The sequence below is a fragment of the Synchiropus splendidus genome, chromosome 13 (assembly GCF_027744825.2).
Source record: "Synchiropus splendidus isolate RoL2022-P1 chromosome 13, RoL_Sspl_1.0, whole genome shotgun sequence".
NCBI lineage: Eukaryota > Metazoa > Chordata > Actinopteri > Syngnathiformes > Callionymidae > Synchiropus > Synchiropus splendidus.
The window spans coordinates 2094227-2118655 of record NC_071346.1 but is presented as its reverse complement, the minus strand read 5'-3'; the positions used below and the strand labels follow the sequence as shown (position 1 = coordinate 2118655).

Here is a 24429-nt window from a genome sequence, read left to right as displayed (position 1 = left end):
AGTTTGAGTTTGAGCAGAGACTCTTGCACGGCTGGAGTCTGTGCCACTTCTGGACTGGTGAAGCTCAGGACACAGTCATGCAGGAGCTGGCTCATTGGACTGAAGCCTGGCTGACCCAAAGCCATATCCCCATGTTGTTTGTAATGCTTTTTAATGTCTGGTCTGATTGCAGAATGAAAACAGGAATTTCGGAAGTTTCGTCTGCAGCAGAGATACGGCGCTACGAAAGACACCGTCAAGACAGTCATGGAACTAAGGAGAGTCACATGTCTTGCTTATGAGTGCACCTTGTAAGGCTGCAGGTGAGGACCCAGGGGCAGAGACTCTGGGGTCCAGTTGGGGACGGTGCTGTGGCTGCGTGACCACAAGATTGCTTCACTTCCATTGGCCTGCTGTATAAGCACTCTGAGTGACCCAGCACACTCCGAGCTGATGTGGAAGTGAAACCTGCGTGGAGGAAAGAAGGAAGGAAGCAGGGGAGAGTGTTGGATCGGGAACAGTCGAGAGTTGAGCAACTGCCGCAAGAGGATCTTCAACGACTCTTACAATATCTGGCAAAAGGGGGACGACGGCGGCAGTGGTGGGCTGTGGAGCGTGGCCTCACTCAGGGTGGGACTGCGGACGCTCATGAAGGTGCCTGAGAAAACAGCAGGCGTCTTCAGCAGGACTGGAACATGTGCTGACTCATCCGTTCATTACCTGTGGAGGTGGTGTGGTCGGAGGGGGGCTGCGAGTTGTTACTGGCCTTCTGTCTCAGCCAGGTCTTTCCAACACTGGCCCACTTACACTGGTCCCTCTCAAACGTGCAAGGCCCTGGGTCACACATGACAGATGATTAAGACCAAGAACCACATCTGTACTGGGACTGTGCTTGCGTCACACTGCTCCTCGCTGCTGGACATTGTGACTTGGTGATAAAGCCTTATCTTATCTCACATCCCCTCCTCCGTATCAGACATCTTACCACATCCATCCTCGTCCTCAGACTGCGGACAGTCGGCACTGTAATCACACTGTAACCCAGCTGCGATGCAGACTCCGGCCGCAGAACGCCAACAGAAGAACTGGTCGTCCTGCGACACGATAAATCATGATAAATATGTACTATACCTGTTGAGTTTGGGAGCAGGGTACCTGGCAGGGGTTGGGCCTGGAGCTAGTGGTGAGATGGGCTGGTGGTGTTGGTGGTTCAGAGGTTGTGGGGATGACGTCCGGCAGTTCGTTGTTGTCTGGGTCCAACTTGCACTCGGAGGAGAAGGAGATATCATCGAGGGCGACTAGACCTCCTGGACCCTCACCACGCTCGTATCTGACCACCACCTGCAGACAGTGCGCAGAAATATACGTCGACAACACTGACAAGACCATGGAGTGGCACAAACGACACATACTTTTCTGACTTTTACTGCGTGTGAAGAGCAGAGCCAGAAGACGGGCTTCTCCCATGAGGCCAGCTTGTGTCAAACTCAAGGGGCTAAATCTGGTTGGCCAAGTCAAACTACGTAGCCCACAAGAGCTTTGAATGCCTATAGATGAATTCATTTCAATATGAATTTACAGCTCATGAAACAAGACACCAACGATGTGGGCTGATATATCATCCCACTGTATGAGCATGAGCGGAGGGAGTTGCTGACAGTGGATGGATGAAGGAGCTTCAGGGAGAAAAAAGCCACAGCGTCTCCTAACTTTGGACCTGAGCTTCCACAGCAGGACCCGGACCCTCAACAGAGACCTGGTGGAGACACTACGGAGCTCATAACTAATGACCAACTCCACAGGGGATTGGAAGATATGGCACCGACTGTTTGTTTTGCTTATTTGATTTACTCAAGACTGCGTGGGACTACACTTCCCCCTTCTTTAACGTTACACAGGAAGAAAAAAGGCTGAGAAAAAGCAATATGATGCAACACATTTCAGAGTTTCTCAACTTCACATTAATTTTATTTGCGATGCATTAGATTTCAAACAAAACACTTCAAGAAAGTCTTCTCAAAAGGGCCAACTGTGTTGCCCACGCATTTCTTCCTGCTCTGCTAAGAAGAACAAATTGGGAGATTTTCTGACTCACCTTGTGCATGACTGTGGAGGAGACCTTCACGTCTGCTCTCTGCCAGCTGTAGCTCTGTGAATCAGGCTTGGCCCACAACTCTGTGTCACCAAAACCAGCCCGGTGGGTCCTGGACTGCACAGACAACCTGCCTGCAGCGTCATTCAGACTGAAATAGTAGAATTGGATCTGTTGAAAACAGAACATGAATTCACACCTATATCTTGAAGGGGAACCCAAAGATGTCAGCATTCAACTTGTCTACACTCACGTTACAGTTTGAGCTGGGGAGCAGAGTTCTGGAGACCATTTCACTTGTCAGGTCAGTGCCAGGGATGACAAAGTGACCTGCGGTGACATGACCAATGATCACCATCTGAATTGGTGAAAGCTAGCTGTCAACCTCTTACCTGCACCACTGCTCAGCGTGTGGTCGCGGGCCGGTCCGAGGTCTGGCCAGGCGTCTTGTCCCTGTAACCACCTCCATACACCTCCTGGTGTGTCCTGGTGTCTCCTCGACCAGGAACACATGCCTTGTTCCAGGTTGCAGCTCTCGATTCTTTGTAGATCTGGAGCCAGAGAAGAGAAGAACATCTATGTCGTCTCCTGAGCTCACAGCGAACACTCACATCCAGGCTAGCTTTCACCCTAGACGGACCCTGGTTTATCTCTGGCCACCAGATCCAACATCACCCCCACCAAATAAAGAAACTATTTCTCCCCAATCAGGTCTGAAATACACTCAGAGAACTTGAGTTCTCTGGTCAGTGTATGAGTCAGTTGAGGGAGGTCGGCGCGTTGAAGTCTGCTCATAGTTTTTCATTATTTCAACATGACAAACGAGTGCCTCGTGCTCAGCCGAGTGGTAGGGCTCACTCACCACAATGGTTTTCATCGGACCAGTCGCCACAGTCGTCGGTGAAGTCACACACTCTGCTTCTCTCCACACACGCTTTATTATCGCACGTGAACATGCTCTCAGGACAGGGTTCGGGTTCTGCACGAACAAGGAGAGAATGTAACTCCGCTGACTGTGGGCCGACAACGCGACAGACCTACCAGGCAGCAAGCAGTTAACAAAGGTGATGTCATCGATAGCAACGTGTCCGGGTTTGCTAAAGCCTCTGGAGGCTTGAAAGAGAATATGAAAGTCCTGGCGAAGTCTTCCAACAGTGACCTCAGCACGCTGCCAGATGTCTCCGCTGCTGCCGCTGTGCCACCACAGGGGGGTGATCCGCGAAGACTCCTGAAGCCCCACGCTAAGCTCCTCCATGTCTACGGTCAAACTTTTGAATCACAATCCACATCTAGTATGCACATTTTTAAAAAAACACACACCGTCTCCTTGTGTACTGAAGTAGAAGTGAAGGGAGCAGGTGCTGCTGGACTCCTTGGTGGATGGACTCTGCAGGTGGGCCGGACTCAGGTGACCTCCTTTGGCAGGCTCCACGGCCATGTACCAGCCTGAATATTCATTGTAAAAGAAGCTGCCATTAGTTTGTTTAATATCTTTTTTTTTCTCTCTTTGGCAAATTTCTTTTTTCATGTTGACCATTTGAGCAACTGTTTCAATGCATTATAGAACTTGGGCAGCAGTGTTTGCTGAGCCATATTAACGTTCCTAGGCCTTCAGTTCCATGACCTAGATCCTCCCAGCAGTTACCTCACCTAGTTCGGTGCCCACTGTGTGGTCGGTGGAGGGTCCGTAGTCGTCTGAAGCATTCCGTCGTCCCCACTGACACGGCCCGTCGCTCATGTCCTTCCATCCACACATGCTTTCCTCAAATGTGCAGTTGGCAAAATCTGAGCTTGTTTCTTGAATGAAAAACACATCAAGGTTATAAAGCAAATGCAACACACACAACACTGAAAAGCTCACCTGCACACGGGCCTGGCGTCAGACCAACGTCGTCGACAGCCACAAATCCAGAGCCGACAGTTGCGGCATCCAAAAGGAGCTGCATAAGTACCAACAACCATGTTACAAAAGTAGGATTTTTTTATGAACACACAACACTTCCTTTACAGTACCTGGAAGGGTTCTGTTGGCTCTACAGTCCAAGAGAATCTGGACCAACCCAGTTCACTGCTGTTGGTCTGCAGCAACAGCTCTTCAGCTGACTCTGAGCGCATGGACACCCTCAACTGACTTGAGGTGCTGAGTTGGGGGAGAGAGAGGTACCTGCTGAGTTTCAAAAGCACCAAAAACACTTCACTCAAAAATCTATATTTCATTATCTTGCAAACTCATCAGACTATTTGACAGAACCTATGACATTTTTTTTCTACAAAGTCAGGCTCAAGAGTGACCTCTGACCCAGAACATGTGAACTGTTGCACAAAGCAGAGCAGGTGATTCATGCCTCCACGACACTTGTGCAGACTTACAGAGGAAGCTCGGGAGGAAACAAACAGGATGCTCTCTTGTCACATATGATGAAAACCGTGCAAATATTGAGTTTTACTTTCTTGCTGACCTGCCATCTGTTTGGTACCACAGAATGACACACGCTGGTGAATCACCTGGGCTCATCCATTCTGACGCCACCTTTGCTGAGCTGCTGCTCCGTCGGTTTGGAGACGTGCTCAACAAGAAACCACCTTAGAGTCAATGAAAGCAAAAACCAAATAAACAACCCTCCAAATGAGACTACAAAACCAGCCAGCCAGCCGCTAGAGATGATACCGTGTGGGGCGCCAGTGGTGTGGTCTGTGGTCGGACCATCTGAACCTCCGCTGGTTAGGACCCACTCATGTCCATTTTCAGGGGGTATGTTGACCCAGTTGCACAGTCCCGACTCAAAGTCACAGTTGGCCACAGGAGAACATGCACCGTTTCTCACTGAGAAATCATCCAGGTGCACAGAGAGACTCGTACCTGCAGCCTTGAACACGACCTGGAGGGCATACGGAGTCATGTCCGCGTTTAAGACAAACAAATGTTAAATATGGAGAAGTGGCTCACACGAAATGGTGTTGGGGAGAACATGGTGACCCTCGCGACCTCCCAGCCTCCATGAGACGCTCCTGACCGCTGCCAGAGAGTGTCGCCGGGCCCTTCGAGATCCAGGACGTGGACAGAGAGGGTGGCTGTCGAGTCAGTTAACCGATACCTAAAAAGACACCTTATCATCAGAAGCTCCTCAAACATGACCTGAGATTTGAACGTCCACTCACCGGAACTGAACACAGAGTGCTTCATTGGAGCGAAACTTCCGTGTGAGCAACTCAGCCTCTGCAGGCTGAGCAGGATCTGCAGCCACAGCTGTCATATAGTAGCCTGTGGTCAATCGACAAAAGGCGCTTTAAGAATATGGAAGAAAGTTGACCAATGCACACAGTACACAACAACCAGCAGCTAAACTGCTAATCCTTTCTCACCCTTCATGGTTCCATAGGTATGATCGACAGCGTTCTGCGAGCCTTGTTTGCGGTCCCAGTGACCCGAGTTACCCACGCCCTTCTCAAAGCCACACCAGTCAGTGTCAAACCCACAGACATCTAGAAACCATGACAACAATGAGGACACATTATTTTTGTCTTTGCATGAAATAAATAGGATACATCATCAGTGCACACAGACCGGGGACACGGCAGGCACCGTCTCTCACTGTGACATCATCGACAGCCATGAATCCTTCACTGTTGATGTCTCTATGACCTGTGAGCTTCAGCACCTGTGGACAAGTGAGTGAAAATACGTTCACAAATGCAGTTTCGGACACACGTTACGGGGGTAACTGGATGAAACAATCTACCTGAGTAGCATCAGTCATGTCGACGTTAACATTTGCACTCATCCACTGAGGACTCTGGCTCCCTCGCCGGGTCCACACCAACACATTGGAGGATTTCTAGATGAAGGCTCGGGAGTGAGGATCGATCATGTACACCCCCCCGTCTCCGGTGGTTCCACCACAGCACTGTCACTTACTGATTCAAGCACCAGATCCAGGGATGACACAGATGGCCCCAGCATGTAGTACCAGAACCCGACGCAGACTTGGGAGAAGTTTGAGACCGACACTGAGAGGCTTGCGCTCTCGCCGTCCATGGATCCAGATCCATTCAAAAGTAAAAACTTCCCTTGAAGGAGAAAACATAGGCGAGTCAAAAGTATCGACTTCTTTATTGTGTTACAGGACCAACATGGGCCACTGAGACTTTTCGAGGAAGAGTGGACTTGAAATTCACCACCTGGTGTTAGGGCTTGTTGGGCAATTGGAATTCCAGTGAAGCTCTGAGCCATAAAACATCATTTTTACTATTGAGGAAACTGTACAATTGACTTGAGCAAATGCACAAGATTTATACATTTTAAGACAGAGAAGTTAGATTTTGATCTTCTTTTTGTTCTATTCTAATTTTGTGTCATCTATTCACAGACTTCCATTTCTAGACTGGTAACAATTTATTTCAACCTAAATAAAATGTCCTTGAAGCAAGGACAAATCATTTTGCTAAACATGTAGCCCCAATATGTTCTGATGTTGTATTTTCCACTCACACCATTTTCACACTCTTTTTTCTGTCAACGCTCCACACACCTTGGTTATTCGCGATGGTATGGTCAAAGTAAGGTCCATCCCTCGGTTGATGGACCTCATCTCCACTTCTCAAAGTCCAGACGGTGTCATCAGCTCCTGGCTTTATCCAGCTGCAGAGACCTGTTCAGGAAAAGTTGTCATGACTCTTCGCTCACCAGCAGAGAACAGGAGACCACATGTCTTTCATGATCACCTTCTTCAAACGAGCAGGTGATGAGAGATGTAGGAGGCTCGGGTGTAGTGCTGACTGGCACCGGTGCAGTTGTTGGCACAGGATCTGTACAAAACTCGTTCAATCGTACATGGACATCGTCGATGGCAAAGCCTCCTTCCGATGAGCCCGTCCAGTTGGCTTGCAAAATTAGCTGCAATTGAAGTGTTTATTGGCCACACGGACAGTATGGGACACATCCTCGTCTCTCTTTACCTGGTGAGGCTCAGGTGAGCTGTAGTCCACCTTGTCCTGGATCCACGAGGAATTTGTGAAACCGTTAGTTTCAAAGATGGTCCGCAGCCCACCAGACTCACTGACCAACACAGTGAATGTGATATCGGAGGGTCCTGAAAACACAAAGCCCCTCATTGCAATAATAGCTTTGCAAATTTCCCCTGTGCAACATTGTGTGCCATTTGGCGACTGTGGTCTGCAGTGGCTAGCACCTGCCAAAAAAGTTATGGAACAAAGACATCACACGATGTAAATCCTCGCTATAAGACGTCCACGAAAAAGTTGATCTTAAAGTAGGATATTTAAGGATATACTCAAAACAAACTAGACATAAATAAAAGGACCTATATCTGAGATAACTCACGATCAACTCCCCATCCAGAAGCCTGGTGCCAGAGTTCCAGACAGGCTTTTTCCACAGCTGCCATCGACTCGCTTTCCAGTCGAGCGACTTCCTTTGCCTCAGAATTATACGAATTAAAAATGGCAAAGTGGCCTGTGGAGAAATGAAAAGAAGTATGAATGCGGTGGTGGTGGAAACCGATGAATGTCTTCACGCCGATAGAGTTTTACCGAGGGGAGAATTTGTTGAATGGTCCTTATTTGGGACAAAATGACCATCACTGGTGCCGGACAGCCAATCCCAGTCCATCCCAGACTCAGCTGGAGGGTCGTTGACCCAGCCGCAGAAATCCATCTCGAAGTCACAGTAGCCTGCGAAACGCAGGAGACAGTTCACTTGAAGTCGTCTTGTCATCATGGCAATACACACAGACCTGGTGGGGGGCAGGGCCCAAATTGGAAAGTGATGTCATCGATGGCGATATCCCTCCTCTGCCCCTCACCGACCACAGCTTCAAACACCACCTGCGACCCAACAGCAGATCCAAGTGGCATCTTTGTTGTTGTGCACATGTATCAGTGACATGATCAAGAACGTCCATCGTTGCTCTCACAGTTGTCTGCACACTGCCTTCTTCATCGCCTTCATCTCTGGCCATCATCCTGACTCCAAAGCCTTCCTCCCCTTCACACACCAATTCTGTCTTGTGCCTAACTGTCACAGACTCGCCCCTTCTATCACTATATCATTGGTAAACATCAAGGTTCATGGACACCCCTCTCGCCACCCTCACATACTCGTATAACTCACCTGATACGCTGTGCTTGGATTTAAAAGGTGAACCCTTGCATGTCTCCAGTGGGTCCCCTGATCTCCACTTCTGTTCCACAGCTTCTTAGAGTTACCAATGGTCTGCAGGTGAACACTCAACTCCCCGACGTTGGGGCCCTCCATGTAGTACCAGAAGACTAGGCACTCGCCTTCAGACGGGGTCGGCTCGAGCTGTGCTGTGACCATAGAGCCTCGGGAGCCGGGAACCTGCTTCCACAGCTGGGCACTGAGGTAGTAACCTGTGGAGGTGGAGAACATGCTGGAGATAAAGATCCTCGGGACCTATGTTGTTGATCTCAACCTTGGTCTGTCCCAAGTGTGTGATCGGCATTCGGGCCAGAGGAGTTGGTGGGTTGAGAAGCTCCTGTAGTCCGACTCCAGCTGAAGCTTGAAGAGTCGAGGTGCTGCAGACCACAGAGGGAACCCTGGAAGCTGCACTCCCTCTCAGCTGGACACGAACCTGTCTCACTGCTGGACACTGTGATGTCGTCGATGGATATACTGCCTTGTTTACCATCGCCAGTGGCCTCTATGATAAACTAGACCACAACATATATCTATGACTTTCCTCTCTCCTGAGTAACTAAAGACTTAGCAATACCTGAGTTGGTTTGTCGCTTGAGAAGGTCAGATCAGCCAACCTCCACTTGTTGCCTTGAGTGCCCGTCCTCATCCACACGACTGTCTCCTCTTCTCCTGGGTGCTTCCTGATGAACTTCAAAGAACCTGAGCATTCATTTGAAATGATCAGAGGATTCCGGGCACAGCGACGGGAATATGAGGGTGAAAGGTTACCGATGCTGTTGCCAAATATGTGATACATGAAGCTCACACAAATGACACGACCCGCAGGTTGGGGGTAGCTGATGAGCCTGGCTGCCACTTCCGGGTCTCTTTGACTTTCTACAGTCATGTAGTAGCCTGGATCAAAGAAGGGGAGACAATCATACATGAAATGTGTCACAACAGCAAGCCACTGGCCTTGTGGGGAATCATTTTACTTTCAATGTTTTCCATGTTTTTATCAACCAAATATTTCAAATAAGAATACCATTTCCCCCAGGTCCGTCATATGTGCCTCTGCTCCGCTCCCACTGAAAACTGGACGAGAGGTCGCGGTACCACGAACATGTGTTTTGTTCGAAGTCACAGGAGAGCTGGTCTGAACCGGCAGGTACATCTTCATCTCCACAGAACTCAAAGCTGATGTCATCCAGCATGACATCCCAGGATCCAGAAAACGGACGTTCGTAGGAGAACCGCAACTTTGATGATACAGAAGCAAGCAGATGTTTTCATCCATTATTCCAATAAAAATTCAGCTTCACATTTCAAAATGAACCATTGGAGGTGCGCTGCAGTAACATCTTCTTCAATCACTTCACCCCAACTCAGCACTTCTTGTAGCAGATCACCACGTCATCCTCGCGCCACACAGATGAAACGTTAGACTATAAAGGGGACACTGAACCTACCTGATATCCTTCAGGCAGATTTCCAATAAATACGGTGGCGTTCTCCCACCCAGTGGTCTCGCGCTTACTAATGCTGAGTAACTCAGTGGCGACCTGGCCTCTCACCATCAGCACATCCAGAGCTGTTGGTAAGGAAGGGGATCCAGTCGGACGGAAAGAGTACCAGAAGCTAAAATATAAAACATATTAAAACATATCAGTCTTTGCAGGAAACACGCTCCTGAAGTCAGTTTACCTGAGCTGGCAACCCAGGGCTGCCACCTTGCTGACAGAATACTCCAAGTCGGCGGTTCCAAAAAAACGACCTTCTTCGTTTCCAACGTGCATGACGTGCCCTGCGTCAAAGAAGAACAAGTCAGCCTGTTGAACCTGACTGCAACATCAGGAAGGTGGTCATAATGCTCTGGCAGTTTTGAATGGGCGCTTGAGAGAAACTAGCTTCACCCCAAGGAGTGCCCGTGGTGTGGTCCAGTCCTGGTGTTGTGGTTATGTTGGCTCTCTGTCGACTCCAGGAAAACGACTCCTCGCTGATGTCGCGCCAGCCGCAAGTGTGAAGCTCAAAGTCACATGACCCTTGAAAGAGAAAACACTAATGAGCTAATGAACTTTCATTTTTAGACACCACTTCTGTCATCAGCGGCAACAGGTCCTGTGATAAGGATGAGCACCTCGAAACTTTTAGATCATGGCCCGCTTCTTGTATTGGCCCTTGTGAAGGAGGGTTTCTTTTCCCTTTTTTGTATAATAAGATGAGATACTCCTTCATTAATCTCTCAAGGAAATTTGGCTAGTCATGGTAAAACACTAAACATTAAAGACATTGATGATTGCATGTTTTTGGCTCTCAAAATAAACACAGCCCCTCACATTAGACTGCTTTAGATCAGATGTCCTTTATTTGTCCCTCCCCAGATGCACAGTCAGGGATGCAAACATCCATACTGAAAGCGTGAGCGTCCACCCGACCACATCACAGAGCTGTGAAAGATCAAAATCTGAACTCACCACAGAACTCCTCGTCGGATCCATCATCGCAGTCCTCTTTGAAATCACAGACCAACTGGTCAGAGACACACGCTCCAGTTTTGCACTGGAACTGCGTCACTGTACACGCAGACACAGCGATAGACAGCACTGAAGCACAAAACATGACAGTAAGCCCTCGACTGCGCCTCCAGCAGATTAGTCGTTTACCTGACAAGAGCACCAACAGCCGCTTCATCGTGAGGACACCAAAGAGATTTAAACCATCATGTGTTCCGCTCCTGCTTCCTAACTGAGGTCCGCGCACGTATTCCTCGACCGCAACTTTTATGACATGAGGTGATCAAAGAGTCCTGCAGGCAAACCCTGGCGTAAAGTCCACACTCAACACCAACGGTACACCTTCACCACCTTTAGCACTCCAGAGTAGCAACCTAGTAGCCTCCTCACTCCTTCATGGCATTTGCATTGCAACCGTTTACCAACATCTATAAACCAAAATCATTTCACTGCAGCTTGCTTCCTCAGGGTTGGACCTTATCTCCCCAATCTTTCCATGATGCTGCTCAGTTGTACATTAAGCCAAGCTCTAAAAGCCATCTGTTTTTAAGCGCAGGTACATCAAGATAACCAGTTTTGATTGGTCCTATAACTCTGGTACTTATTAATGCGATTGAAATGATACAGACAGATGAGAATGATTTACAGGCAGACTGACAGGAGGTGAAGAGAAAATAGACAGAGTAATAGACACTACTGTAGCACACAATATTTGATGAAATGATCACATTCTACCGTGAAGAAACACATTTAAAAAGCAAAATCTTTGCTCGGCCACATTTAATGACAAGGTAGGCTCCGTTCTGCTCACGACACATGACGTTACAGTTAAAAGGACAACGCAGTCAGCTCTGAGCAACATTTCTTTCGGACCTGGCACCACAGCCCTCCACGGCTCATCATCTACTTCATATAAAGAGCACCAGCTTCGCCCTGCTGTGGTTGAAGAGATCAAAGGAATATCGACAAATCCGGTCCCACCTATCATGCATTTGTAAGGATTTATGGGAAAGGTTCTAAATGTCAATCGTGTCATGTTTGACAGGGTTTGTGGATGATTCTAAGAAGTGGACTTAATGTAGTCAGAAAGAGAATATGTGTACTTTGGGTTGTTTGACTTGTTACAGCTAAACAAAGACATGGCAATAATATTGATAAGATTAGCTCAGTCCTCATGTCCTTTATTGTAGCATGAAATTATAAATGTAATGAACAACGCAATAACGACACTTGTAATGCTACACAAACCTTGTTATGGTTACCAATCATACAGTCTTCAATGAAGCTTCACAAATGCATTATTAAGTGTTTTAGATGGTCAAATAATGTATTATAGGCGAGACATTTAAGTGCTATTTGAGTTGATGGGTTTGTTGTCCTCTTCTGTCGTCTGCAATTCCAAAAGTCTGAAGTGTATAAATGTATCATCATATCATGATGGTGGCCTCTACCGGATTCTGAACTACTTTGCCCAACAGAGCCAGCATTCTTCATTTGTGTCGGCCCACACTCTGAAAACCTGCTGAATATAAAGTTCAATTCAGACAAGGAGCTGGCATCCATGGATTCCATGCATATATAAACATGCTTTCATCCATCTCATTCACTTCTGAAGGGTTGATAATCCATAAAAGACCTGAAGTGCAACACAACTTTCCATTGCAGCTGTGGATCTCCACAAGCACAACTCATTGAGCCGCCTTCTGCCGTCAACCCACACGAGGAAGTGAAAGCGACTCAAGACAGATTTGACATTGCTCCTCTTCAACAACCAACACTATCACGTTTTAATGAAATAAGAAACGACTCCAAAACAAAACAGTTTCAGCTTCAGCATATCACACAATAAGGCTAAACTACTCACACCACGAGATCATTCTTTCAGCAGTCGTGACACAGAAATGATCCCAACAAAACAAACACCACACGTGGTAATTCAATTCTCCACTTTTACAAGACTAAATCACTTCTTGTTTGTTAATGCTTTTTATTGCACTCCTTAATCTGAGTTCAAAGGGCTGAAGGTTTGCCTTCAACAAATCCAATTCCACGTGATGGGAAATCAAAATCCATTCAGACGGATGCACAGAAATGTTTTACATTCACTCGAACAGATAGGAAGTCAGCAGTCACTTCTCAAGTGTTATATACATGCAAGCAGGATGTGTGTGTGTGTGTGTGTGTGTGTGTTTGTTTGTATACTTCCTCATCACCCCCTGCTCCCTTTTGCACAGTAGCACTGTGTTGCGATGTCCCAATCCGAAACATGATACTTTCTCAGTGAAAAGAAGAACAAGCCCTGCAAGCTTTCTTTCTACAGATGCCCCCTGTGTCATGGTTCTGCTCATAAGGCCTCGTGCTTGCAATGCAGGAGTCATGTCTGCAGCCGTGAGACTCAGTGGGAGGATGGTGACCAAACGGACAACGCTAGCGGCCCTTGTGCTCCTGGGCACAATATTGCGATGTTCATCATCAAACGGTTTGGAATTTTATCGACGAGGTTTTTCCTTCTGCATTTTGATAGTTACCATTCTGTTCTGTATTTTAAGAAAGAAATGTCACGCATCGGGAGCTATTGCTTGCAAAATCATAGATCTCTTGCTGGCTGTCCTAAACTTTATTATTGTTATCAATATTGTGTTTCAAGCGTACTCATCTCTCCCGTCAATTCTTTTCCTGAGCGTAGATTCACAATTTGGCGTCATCAACAAAGCCACAGGATTTTGTCTGGTGAAAAAATCCAGCCGCTGCCAGGACATGCGCTGGACGACGGGCAACCGGCTTTACTCCACATCCACCAAGAAGTGTCTGGGAGCCCAGGGCCGCAGTGTGGGCAGCGAGGTGACCCTCTACGACTGCGACGACCGGAGCGACCTGCAGAAGTGGGAGTGCAGGAACGACACGCTGCTGGCGCTGAAAGGCCAGCAGCTATACATCGAAATGAAATCGGACGAAACCACCGCTCTCTCCAGGTCGGTCGGACCCAACAACCACTTCACAATCACAGGCTCGTCGAGCGGTCCTTGCTCCCGAACGTTCAGAGGTGAAGCAGGAGCAGATTTGAAGCTCGAGATAATGCATTTAACATGTTGTTATTTGCAAGAATAATTGACCAAATCGGCCTCTTGCTCTTAGAGTTCTATTCCATTGGGGGAAATGCGTTCGGAAAGATATGTGCATTTCCCTTCCTGTACAAGGACAGATGGTTCGGAGACTGCACCACGTTCGACTCATCTATCAAGCGCCCTTGGTGCTCAGTTGAGACCAAATATGAGCACGAGCTCTGGGGCTACTGTCCCACCTTATGTAAGTGCCAACCAGTCATGGATGTGTGCATGGAATCAGTATATTTACCCAAGCTCTTCTTCCACAGCCACAGAGTTCTGGAACAAGAACCAAGTCACTGGAGCTTATTATCAGGTGAACAGCCAGTCAGCGCTGACCTGGCCTCAGGCGGCAGACAGTTGCAGACAGCAGGGGGCTTCTCTGGTCAGCATCAGTGATCCCAACGAGCAGGCGCTGATCTCAGGTAGGACGCCACCTACTGGATGAAAACAGATGGTGAAACAGATGAACATGGACCAACATTATCATGCGCAGCAACCATAGATGAGTCAGAACAGAAAATATTAACTTAAATAAGAATTATTGCATTTTGCAACCCACGGCTGGCAGGAGATTATCGAGTATCCAAATACAGTTCAAATACTAATATGATCATTATTACCTGTAAATAATCTGAATAAAAAAGCGAATTATGGCTCGTAGTAAGATCATAACATTGTATTGACACAGTATATTTAAGATGTTACAACGCAATTACAAAGTGGTTTGCATGAAACTAACAGCATAACAGTTTACAAATTTAACAGCAGAACAAATGAAATTTGGAATTTCAGTGTAAAAGGACCACTATTACGCTGCAATATATAACAGAATGTAATTTTTGTGTTGCAAACAAGTGTGTTCAGAAAGATGGTTGAACAGCTTCAACGAGCCTGTCGCTGTTAACTAGGGCTGTTCCCAGAAAAGCTCCTGCATGTGAATATTAGATCACAGAGGTCCAAAGATCAGTGTGACTGAGACTGAGATTGTGAAATGAGGTCATGAGATATGGAGCCTTTATGATTCAGAAATGATCAGCAGATCAAACCAGGAAGTGCCATGAATTTAAGCAAACAAACAAACCTTTTTTGCTCGCTCCTACCGTAGAAGTCCTGAATGTGAGTTTAAATCAAATCCAGCCCAACATAGGTGACGATGAACAGCTCAGAGCACGTGTGTGGTCTCAGTGTGCTTCTCGCAAATGCACAGCAAACGGCATCAACAATACCTCCTTTTTATATCTGTCTTTCTACTCCAACACTCAGCTCTTCTGGGATCTGGGAAAACCAAACTATGGCTGGGTCTAGTTCAAAACCCGACCAATGGCTGGCAGTGGTCTGATGGGAAGCCGTTTCGTTACATAAGATGGAGTCCAGGTAACAGAACAGACCGGTGCTTTGAGCTCAGCTCATGTGAAACTGCTACATCACATCGAATCATCAACTATTTTAGGAAATCCTCTCCCAAACCCGGGATACAACTGTGCCATTCTGGACTCTACTGGACAACATAACTGGCAAAGCTCTTCATGCTCCAAGAAAATGGGCTACATCTGCTACAAAGAAGGAGCTCCAATGCTGCCGCCACAAAGTACTCACCATCATACACATCTCCACGGGTTAAAGTAGGCTTTCTCTCATTACTTCTGCTTTTGGAAATCAGTCGAGGAAGGATTTTGCTCAGACCCGTGGATTCCCTACAACGGCCACTGCTTCCACCTGTACCGGACCGCTCAAACTTGGACTGACGCCCAGCGAGAGTGTCGCAAAGAGGCAGGGGAACTTGTGAGCATTCGGAATGTGGAAGACCACAGCTTCGTCCTGTCTCAACTTGGCTATGGTGGGTCACAAACTAACATGAGAGGTTAGAGGAGGATGTTGAATCTCAATAGGAAATTGAGGTTCTTGAGCCCAGTTACATATTTTGGTTAAAACATACCACACTCTTGAGAATCTGATCCTTAGTTTTACCTAGAGATTAATCTTAATTATCATTGCCGTAAAACATTTAGAAAAGAAACATGACACCATGTCTTTTGAGTTCAGAAATGTAAAAGTACCGCCTCATAAATCAGGAGTGTCAACTCACATACAACTGAAGCACCTTGTTGAGCTTCTCAGATCAGCAGTCATTCGCCAGCACTTCTTGACTTTACATTTCAATAACCTTCTCTCACCCATCACTGCTTCCCTCGACAGCGTCCACCGACGAGCTGTGGCTGGGACTGAACGACAGGAAGACGGAGGGCCTGTTTGAGTGGAGCGACCACTCTACAGTCACTTTCATCACCTGGGAGTTTGGTTCCCCGAAATTCTCATCTGATGTAGAAGATTGTGTCCTAATGAAGGGCGAGGTAACCACAGCGTAACGGAGCTCGCGCAGCTCTGCAGAAGGCTTGAGTTTGATTCCTCTTTGCAGATGGGAAACTGGGCAGATTGCAACTGTGAAGAGAAACATGGTTTTATTTGCATGAAGCAAAGTTCCACGACGAGAACAGGAGATGAAAAGTTTTTGGATATCGGCTGCAAATCTGTAAGTTGTAACCTTTCCGAGCATCCGAGTGACTAAAACTCATTTGGAATGACCACAAATCCAATTTTGGTTTGATCGTCCAGGGTTGGCGGAAGCATGGGCCCTACTGCTACTTTGTGGGGACAGAAACCAAAACCTGGGATGAAGCCAACGAGCACTGCACATCCTCGAGCTCCATTTTGGTCGACGTTTTAAATGCGTGAGCAGATTGAATCTTTTTGTTTTGATGTGTACATTATACTTGGACTAGCAGGAGGATGTAGCATCCAGGACCAACCCCCATCAAGCAGAGCTGAAAAGATCTTTAAGCCAGGACGATTCCTTCACATGGCCCCCCAGTGACCAGCCAGCTGCCTGGCTGGTTCCCTTGACTGTGTGTTTTTTGTGTTTCAGGGTGGACAATGCTTTCCTCGTCAGCTTGGTCGGGCTGAGATCAGAGAAATATTTTTGGTTGGGCCTATCAAACCAGAAAAACATCGACCAGTTTGTGTGGACCAACACCGACGTGGTCAAATTCACACACTGGAATTCCGAAATGCCTGGTAAGGAGTTGGATCAACACAGGGATGTCATCAAGTTACAGTAAACAAAAGGCCTTCAGCTCATGTTGAGTGTGTTTGACATGTAAATTTAAAGAGTTAAGCATCTCAGATATAGTTTAGCGAGTACTGAACTGGTCAGTTGAAGAACTTCTGTGTGCTAGGAAACGAACAGGGCTGTGTGGCCATGAAAACTGGGGTTCATGCTGGACTGTGGGACCTGCTGCCCTGCGTCAACAAGGAGAAGTACATCTGCAAGCACCTGGCTGAGGGAGAGGTTGTGCCACCAGAGCCCCCGACAAAGACTCCCCCTCAATGTGCAGAGGGATGGAATCGAGTAGGATCACGAAATTATTGCTCAAAGGTACAGCAAGAACGGCACAGTGTGCACCTCTACAAAGGCCTCAAATACTTCTGAAGTCACAAGTCCTTTTTCCATCTTAAAGTTATTCACAGGTCCACGGGCTTATGAGAAGACCTGGTTTGAAGCTAGAGACTACTGCAGAGCCATCGGTGGGGATCTGCTCAGCATCCACAGCTCCGCTGAGCTCCTTGTGGCTCGGTATGTTTCCTTCATGTACAGCATTATCTCAATGTTAATCTTCAACTGAACATAAAAAAAGATTTTCTGTCATCCCTGATTCAGCTTATCTAACCTAGTTTGCCAAAACTTTCATTTGCACCGCACACTTCCCTCTGCCCTCAAAGCTGTTCCATTAAAAAGTAATAAAAAAGTCACAGCCACAGTGCGGGTGCAACCTCTGCACATGGCCTAGGATCCGTCCAAAGCTCGACATACCTGCAGAATGTCTAGAAGCAACTGGACATTCTTACAAGAAATACAAACAACCGTGACATAGAACCTCAATTCATACAAAACAATAATGGTTTCTAGCTCCGACTGCATAACAACAGACCAGAATCAGAATCAGAATAGAATTCATTGCCATGGTCAGTGGGGGTCCCACCAACTAGGAAAGTGCTTCGAAATAAAGCGCTGTTAAAATAAAGATAAAATAAAATAAAATAAACTTGTTTATGTCTCTCTCTCTCCTGACTAAGTTTCTTCAAAACAACATAACCATACACATGAATAGTGGTAGCTTTGGGTTCTATAGGGTTCCATCTTAGATTTGATGACCTCATCCCTGAAACTTGAGGGATTTTTCTTTGTAATATTTCATTGAGAACGATTTAAGACTCAACATTCCTGCTGGCCACAGCCATGGAAGAGCCTGGATCGGACTACACATCGCCGACCCAGGTGCCGGTTACGTTTGGAGCGATGGATCGCCGGTGAGCTACTTCTCCTCCACCAAACAGCCACGTTTTGGACACTGAACATGACCGTGATTTCCTGCTCTGTACCGTGACCAGGTCAATTTCCTGCACTGGCAGGAGGGGGAGCCAAATAACCACAACAATGCGGAATCTTGCACAGAGTTCAAGATCTACAGGGCTGATGAAATGGGCTCTTGGAATGACGCCCACTGTGAGAGTTACAATGACTGGGTCTGTCAGATACGTGCTGGTGAGTCGACACACTGCTGCAGTTTTCAACTCGGTAAACTGTACTTTAACCTGAGCTAAGTCATTACTGGATGTTTTACACCACTATATTTCCATAACCATCTCAATAATGGATTGAGTTTGTTTGGAGGGTCAAAGTTTCCAGTGTGACTTTGATAACCTCCTAAAACTAACCCAAGAACACCCATCAGTCGCTCTCGCTGATCATTTCTGTTTTGTGGAAAACATTCCTGCCAATATTTTCAAACAGGTGCGACTCCAAAACCACCTCCGAATGACACAGCAGTAGGTAAGAAGGTCGCCTAACGTAGCGGGATGAAAAGGACTTGCAACCATGGCTACTTTTGAAATGTTCCAGACTACAACGTAACGGCCGACGGCTGGCTTCTGTGGAGAGGAAATCAGTACTACATCAACAAGCGATCGCTTGCCATGGAAGATGCTCGTAGTTTTTGCCAGCAGAGACACGGCGACCTGATCACCATCACCAGCGAGGCGGAAAACATCTTCGTGTGGAAGCAGGTTTGAGAGTTCAGTGGTATATAACAATCACGACAAACAAAGAGCCTACGTTTTCATCTGCTGACAGGTGTCCAGGAGCTACGGGAGTTACTATATTGGGTTGTCCGTTGATCTGGATGGATCATTTTGGTGAGTCGAGATTTAAAACGATGACTGAATTTTATGACACTTTATTAGCCATGATGACTTTTCTATAATGGGTTGGTGGAGCTCAGTCATCAAGGAGAGGCTCCAAGTAGAACCTCTGCTCCTCCACATTGGAAGAGGCAAGTTCAGTGGACACTGGCATCTTGTTGATAGGTGAGGTAGTCTGGACATATCCAACTGGGCGGAGGGACCGAATCAAGGGTCTCTTGGTTGCCAGGTGGAAACCCTCCGACCTGGAGGAGACTAGAGGGGTGGGGAGGGACTCTGACTGGACTTTAAATACTTGAACGGATAAATTAACAATCAACTGAGATGGTTAAGAAGCTAGAAACACATCAAAATGTAAACATGTGTCTGCATGAAGGTGGATGGACGGTTCTCCACTTGGATTTCGGAGATGGGACGCAGAGCAGCCTAATCCCGACTCCTTTGATGAGAACTGCGTGGTTATGACCTACTACATGGGTGAGCCCCTTCACACACACACACACACACACACACAATCTAAAACAAGTGAACTAAGAATCCACTGTTTTCCACTGTGCCTTCTCCATCTTTTCAAGGCTTCTGGCGAGGCAGTAATTGTGGTGAGGAGTATCAGTCCATCTGCAAACGCAGTGGCTCGGCCCCCGTCAACACCACAGTAGCCCCCACGTCTGCTCCCAAAGGAGGCTGCCCGATCAAGTGGAACAAATTTGAGTCAAAGGTTAGAATTTTTTAGAGACACAGCACACAAATTAAGTCGTTTAACACAAGCTACATCTCCCACAATGCACCTCAGCCTCAGTGTAACATTTTGACTTGTACACATCTGTTCGGTTTGTATTGGCAGTGTTATAGCATCAGTAACCGCCAGGCGACGTGGGAAGACGCCAGGAGACAGTGCATATCCATGGGAGGGAATTTGGCCTCAATCCAGACAAGAAAAGTGCAAGGTTGTGCCAATTACTTGTCAAAAACACACTTCATGACCCACAAAATCCCAAGACTGACAATCTTTGCTTGCCTTTGCAACTGTCCAGCATTTTTGACAATCAACATTGTTGAGAGTTCCACAACTGACCTGTGGATTGGGTTGAATGGGATAAAGCAAGATGAATTTTACTGGACAGATGGAAAATCAAGACAATACACCAACTGGGGATATTCGGTGAGTAAACAATACATTACCTTTCTCAAGCATATTCCTTCATGTACTTGGCATAGATTAAAGACATTTTCATTTTCTAGGGTCGCTACCACCGAACGGGAACCTTCTATAAAAGATGGAATGAGGTAAGCATCAACACCGCGTGTGAGACATCATTGGATCTAACACATACTTCTTTTCTTCATGTCAGCCATCTTTTTTTCATCTCAGTCTAGCCTCTCTGACTTGGTCTCCTAAACACCTGACATGTGCTGTCTATCTGATCTACTGCTTCCTGATCCTATCATCATCCTGCTCACTCCCAGAGAGAAGCTCAGCATCTTCATCTCTGCTACCTCCAGCTCTGTCTTTTCCTCAGTGCCACTGTTTCCAAACCATACAACATTGCTGGCTTCACTACCCTTTTGGACACTTCCCCTTTCTTCTTGATCTTTGATTCTTCTTGACCTTTTCATTCATGCAGCGCTCTCTCTCATTGGGATAGGATGAAATCAGTGGATCACTCTCCCCCCACCATCGGTTATAATGCGCTTTCTCTCAGCAAATCTTGAGTTTTCAAACGTTTCTTTGTTTGGTAGTATTAATTTTTTTGTCTGTAATCGTTTGCGATTGAGTCACCTCCGTGAATGTGATGTTTCAAACAGTTTGGAAATCTTGATTGCAAAACTAGAAGACTGTCTGAAGCACAGCTTGCGTGTGCCAAATGATGCAATCAGAGTTCACACTAATTTGTGGAAGCATTGGGCAACTAGTTGCAACAGTGCAATGTACTGTTCTTTCAAATATTGTTTTGAAATCCTAACGGCCGTTTCCTGTCACAGGGAGACTGTGTTTTGATGAGCTCCAGTCTGACGTCAGGCACTGGGAAATGGCTGATCAAGGGCTGCAATGACACCAACGGCTTCATCTGTGCCAGGAAACTTGGTAGGTATCTGCACCGTCCTGAGATAAGCACTCACATGCAAAATCAAGTGAAGTAATGTGTAGATGAAGAAAAAACAAACTCTTCTCCACAGACCCCAACTTCCCGTCTGAACCGGACCTTCCCATCCCAAGCATCTACGTGCCGCTAGGAAACGACAGCATTAAGTTTGTGTCAAAAAATTTGACATGGAGCGATGCTAAAAATCACTGTGAGGAGGACAAAGGAAATCTGGCCAGTCTCCGGAACCAGTGGACGCACGCATACGTGGAACTGCTGACGATGAAAATCAATGCGCCTGTTTGGATCGGACTCAACAAAAAGCAGGTTAATGACAAAAGTCGTCGCAGCGATGATGGGATGTTTAAAACAAATGAACACAGTATGTAATATCAGAAATGCTGGGAATGCTGGACATATTCTGTCTTTCCTAACCACAACTCTATTAATAGGATATTGTAAGTTAACATTTTAAGTGAGAAGGGCTTGAAAATCACAGACAAAACAACATGTTATTGTGACCGACGACTTGACATTCCTATTCTTCCAGACCGCTGGATATTTTAGGTTTATCGATGGCTGGCACCTGAATTTTGCCAACTGGGCAGAATCCGAACCGAGCATGGACCGATCCTGTGTTTACTTGGATGTGGATGGGAAATGGAGGACGGCTCACTGCAACCTCACCATGAACAGCGTGTGCAAGCAGTCGACAGGTACGAGCATTAGAGCCCCGCTGTTGTTTTAGATTTCCAACCCGAACATCATTACCAGAGAATGCAAGTCATACAACAGCTATAACAGAAATTCTCATCAGCAATATTGAGTCTATCTGGAACATGAGAAAATAATCCATTGATAACCTTGTTCAAGGACGTGCAAATGAAGAAGCTAACTTTTGAGTCATAGGAAATCTGTGCGCTTCCATGACAGCAGATAAACAAGGGCAAAGCCTTGTTAATTTTCTGTTTTAAACTTTGGAGGAGACACAGCAGTTGAAATGAGCAAATGAAATTACATTTGCAAAAAACAATACGGAAAAACTGCAACATTCCATTTAGGAACCTTTCAGAGAACATAACACAAAAGTTCCACCTCAGTTATGTTCGCAGGTTCAAAGGTAAACACAGCTCTACATGGAGCATACAGGCCCCCACCTCAACACTGTTCCTTCCTGTTGCAGATGTGCCTCCTACCGACTCCACTGTTTACCCCGGGGTCTGTCCTGATGACTCCGTTGAGGAACACTATCAGACGTTCAACTGGGCGCCCTTCAAGAATCACTGCTATTTGTTTGTCACAGAGGAGATCGAGTGGGCAGACGCCGCCAGCAGCTGTGTGAGACACGGTACGAACTCGCTAACGACACTCGTGTGGTCGTTCGTTTGTTAACACTGGCCAATGTTCCGAAGGCGGATCCTTGGCGAGCATCACGGATCCAGATGAGCAGGCGTTCATAGCAAGCAATGTGGAGATATTCAAAGACAGTCACAGCGCCTTCTGGATTGGCCTCTTCAAGACTCACAAAGGTGAGAAGCAACGGTATCAAAGAACGCCACTTTGTTATCGGAAAAGGCTTCACTGGATATTTGGCTTCAGGGGTGTGGAAGTGGCTGGATCAAGCCGTCCTGGACTACACTAACTGGGCCTCGGAGGACACTGAAAAGGATTTTGGAGAGATAGGAAGTATGGATGGGGAATGGAGGTCGGGTCGGCGATGGAACGACAGAGCCTACATCTGCAAAACTGCCAAAGGTGAGACAAGACTGTGAGTCTGTAGCAGCAAAGCATTCATTCAGTGGATAGTCAGGTGATGAATGTAATGTGATGAGTTCCCAGTTTAGTTGAGACGGGCTCGATATTGCAATGGGGAGGAGTCGATTCCACATTTCTCTACTGAATATCTCATATTCTCTCCACAGTTCTGATGTCAATCGATCCGGAGTCCAGGCCCGGTAAGAGTGAAAGCTTCATTCATTTCAAGTGAATCATATTGCAAAGTCAAAGCAATGATATCCTCAAATCCCGATCAAGAACAACGACCAGAAGGTCTGGGACGTATCAGTGGAGTCGATGGATCAATTCTTCCTTGTATCAACTTCCATGAGTGCTTTGTGAAAATGCTACATAAACCGAGCTCTTCAAAATAGGATACCTTTGACACAGGCCTTTGGCCTGTTGGATGAATCACGCTTCAGTTCGCTGACACTTCCTTTCCCTTGCAGAACCTTTGGGTCCGCAGGACTCCCGCTCGCGGGTCCACAGAGGCTTAATCTTGGTGCTGGTCGTCGTCGTCACAGCTGCTGTATTTTTGATCGGATTCCTAATCTACAAGAAGGTTCCCCGGACGCTACCCACCTTTGACAACCCACTCTACTTCGACAGCGAACGATCCCAGCCAGACGTGGTGGACACAAATAAACTGATAGAGAAAGCGGAGGAGGACCAAGTGGAGCCCATAATAACCCTGTGAGAGAAAATCTAGGGGGACCTTGACTGAACTCAGGCAAATGTACGAAAACCTTCTCTGTCGTGTGTGTTACATTGTTGCCGTGTAAGATATGTGTTCAGTTATTTAACGTGTTTGCTGTAATTAGAAACGTCAATCTGTTACCTGCAAGTGGATGAACGTAACTGTTAGCCGTGCCACTAGGTGGGGCTCAGTGCTGGCACTCCTGAAATCTTGCTAAAATGAACATTAAAGTCTGAAGCCGTTACATGCCTTCCTCAACACTGGTCTCTTCCCTTTGTACAAATAAACAGAAAGTGTCACTATCCAGTCCTAAACATTATGATGTTCGAGAGACTGGATGATGGGGTCTGACATTGGATTTTTGGTGACTATAAAAGGAGCTGAGCTACAAGGCAAAGCCATCCTTATCTTTCCATTCAATTCAGTCAAAGATCACTTTGTGATCACCATCAAAAGATGGTCATGGATACAAGTGATGGAGAGGTTGAGGGAACCACCTTCTAGCTGATGAGAAACAAGTGATGATGCCTCGAAATAAGAGGCCGTGAAGGGTGGGGACGGCGGCTGGAGACCCGGAAGAAACACCTGAACAGAATCACCAACAAGCAGACACAGAAGAAGAGTAACACAGGCAAAAGATCAGATTAGTGCTGTACCAAGGAGAAGGTCAGAGATTGGAGTCAGCCAGCGACCTTGAATGACTTGGGTCTGCCCTCAGATGTGTGTTGTTCCACGCACCAGATTATGATCACAATCAAATGAGAGCGC

At 46.8% G+C, this 24429-nt stretch overlaps 2 protein-coding genes across 2 annotated transcripts; one reads left to right on the top strand and one right to left on the bottom strand.

The window, feature by feature from the left end:
• Window positions 1–25: 25 nt before the first annotated feature.
• Window positions 26–16287, bottom strand: si:ch211-106h4.4 (MAM and LDL-receptor class A domain-containing protein 1). The gene is made up of 39 exons (XM_053882275.1): window positions 16023–16287; window positions 10703–14285; window positions 10142–10270; window positions 9933–10032; window positions 9698–9866; window positions 9274–9487; window positions 9018–9143; window positions 8824–8948; window positions 8524–8761; window positions 8202–8461; window positions 7825–7915; window positions 7622–7762; window positions 7413–7544; window positions 7028–7161; window positions 6794–6965; window positions 6601–6720; window positions 5988–6139; window positions 5812–5907; window positions 5637–5730; window positions 5435–5554; window positions 5231–5333; window positions 5019–5166; window positions 4740–4950; window positions 4531–4654; window positions 4085–4211; window positions 3933–4011; window positions 3722–3868; window positions 3392–3517; window positions 3113–3328; window positions 2934–3050; window positions 2464–2622; window positions 2325–2401; window positions 2075–2242; window positions 1135–1320; window positions 965–1073; window positions 700–813; window positions 547–637; window positions 288–447; window positions 26–220 (listed from the first exon to the last, which is right to left on the bottom strand). The coding sequence occupies exons 2-39, from the start codon at window positions 10917–10919 to the stop codon at window positions 92–94; spliced, it is 5421 nt and encodes a 1806-aa protein (XP_053738250.1). The 5' UTR covers window positions 10920–14285; window positions 16023–16287; the 3' UTR covers window positions 26–91.
• On the top strand, window positions 13021–23946 carry LOC128769034 (macrophage mannose receptor 1-like). The gene is made up of 31 exons (XM_053882278.1): window positions 13021–13220; window positions 13428–13784; window positions 13877–14047; window positions 14115–14270; window positions 15112–15222; window positions 15299–15436; window positions 15509–15685; window positions 16045–16199; window positions 16265–16378; window positions 16462–16577; window positions 16772–16920; window positions 17082–17281; window positions 17364–17479; window positions 18141–18213; window positions 18295–18448; window positions 18698–18736; window positions 18806–18969; window positions 19037–19098; window positions 19481–19581; window positions 19680–19822; window positions 19949–20051; window positions 20139–20266; window positions 20347–20391; window positions 21088–21190; window positions 21283–21515; window positions 21739–21904; window positions 22372–22536; window positions 22601–22717; window positions 22788–22943; window positions 23111–23143; window positions 23414–23946. The coding sequence occupies exons 1-31, from the start codon at window positions 13076–13078 to the stop codon at window positions 23659–23661; spliced, it is 4338 nt and encodes a 1445-aa protein (XP_053738253.1). The 5' UTR covers window positions 13021–13075; the 3' UTR covers window positions 23662–23946.
• The last annotated feature ends 483 nt before the right edge of the window (window positions 23947–24429 follow it).

Excerpts from the sequence above, each read along its gene's own strand:
- si:ch211-106h4.4 (XM_053882275.1), bottom strand. The coding sequence starts at position 10,919 with ATGAAGCGGCTGTTGGTGCTCTTGTCAGGTAAACGACTAATCTGCTGG. Across the intron at positions 3,051-3,112 it reads TGTTAACTGCTTGCTGCCTG|AACCCGAACCCTGTCCTGAG; the intron begins GTAGGTCTGTCG and ends TTGTTCGTGCAG. Across the intron at positions 2,402-2,463 it reads CACGCTGAGCAGTGGTGCAG|GTCACTTTGTCATCCCTGGC; the intron begins GTAAGAGGTTGA and ends ATGTCACCGCAG.
- LOC128769034 (XM_053882278.1), top strand. The coding sequence starts at position 13,076 with ATGGTTCTGCTCATAAGGCCTCGTGCTTGCAATGCAGGAGTCATGTCT. Across the intron at positions 13,221-13,427 it reads GCGATGTTCATCATCAAACG|ATTCACAATTTGGCGTCATC; the intron begins GTTTGGAATTTT and ends TCCTGAGCGTAG. Across the intron at positions 16,921-17,081 it reads CTGGAATTCCGAAATGCCTG|GAAACGAACAGGGCTGTGTG; the intron begins GTAAGGAGTTGG and ends TCTGTGTGCTAG.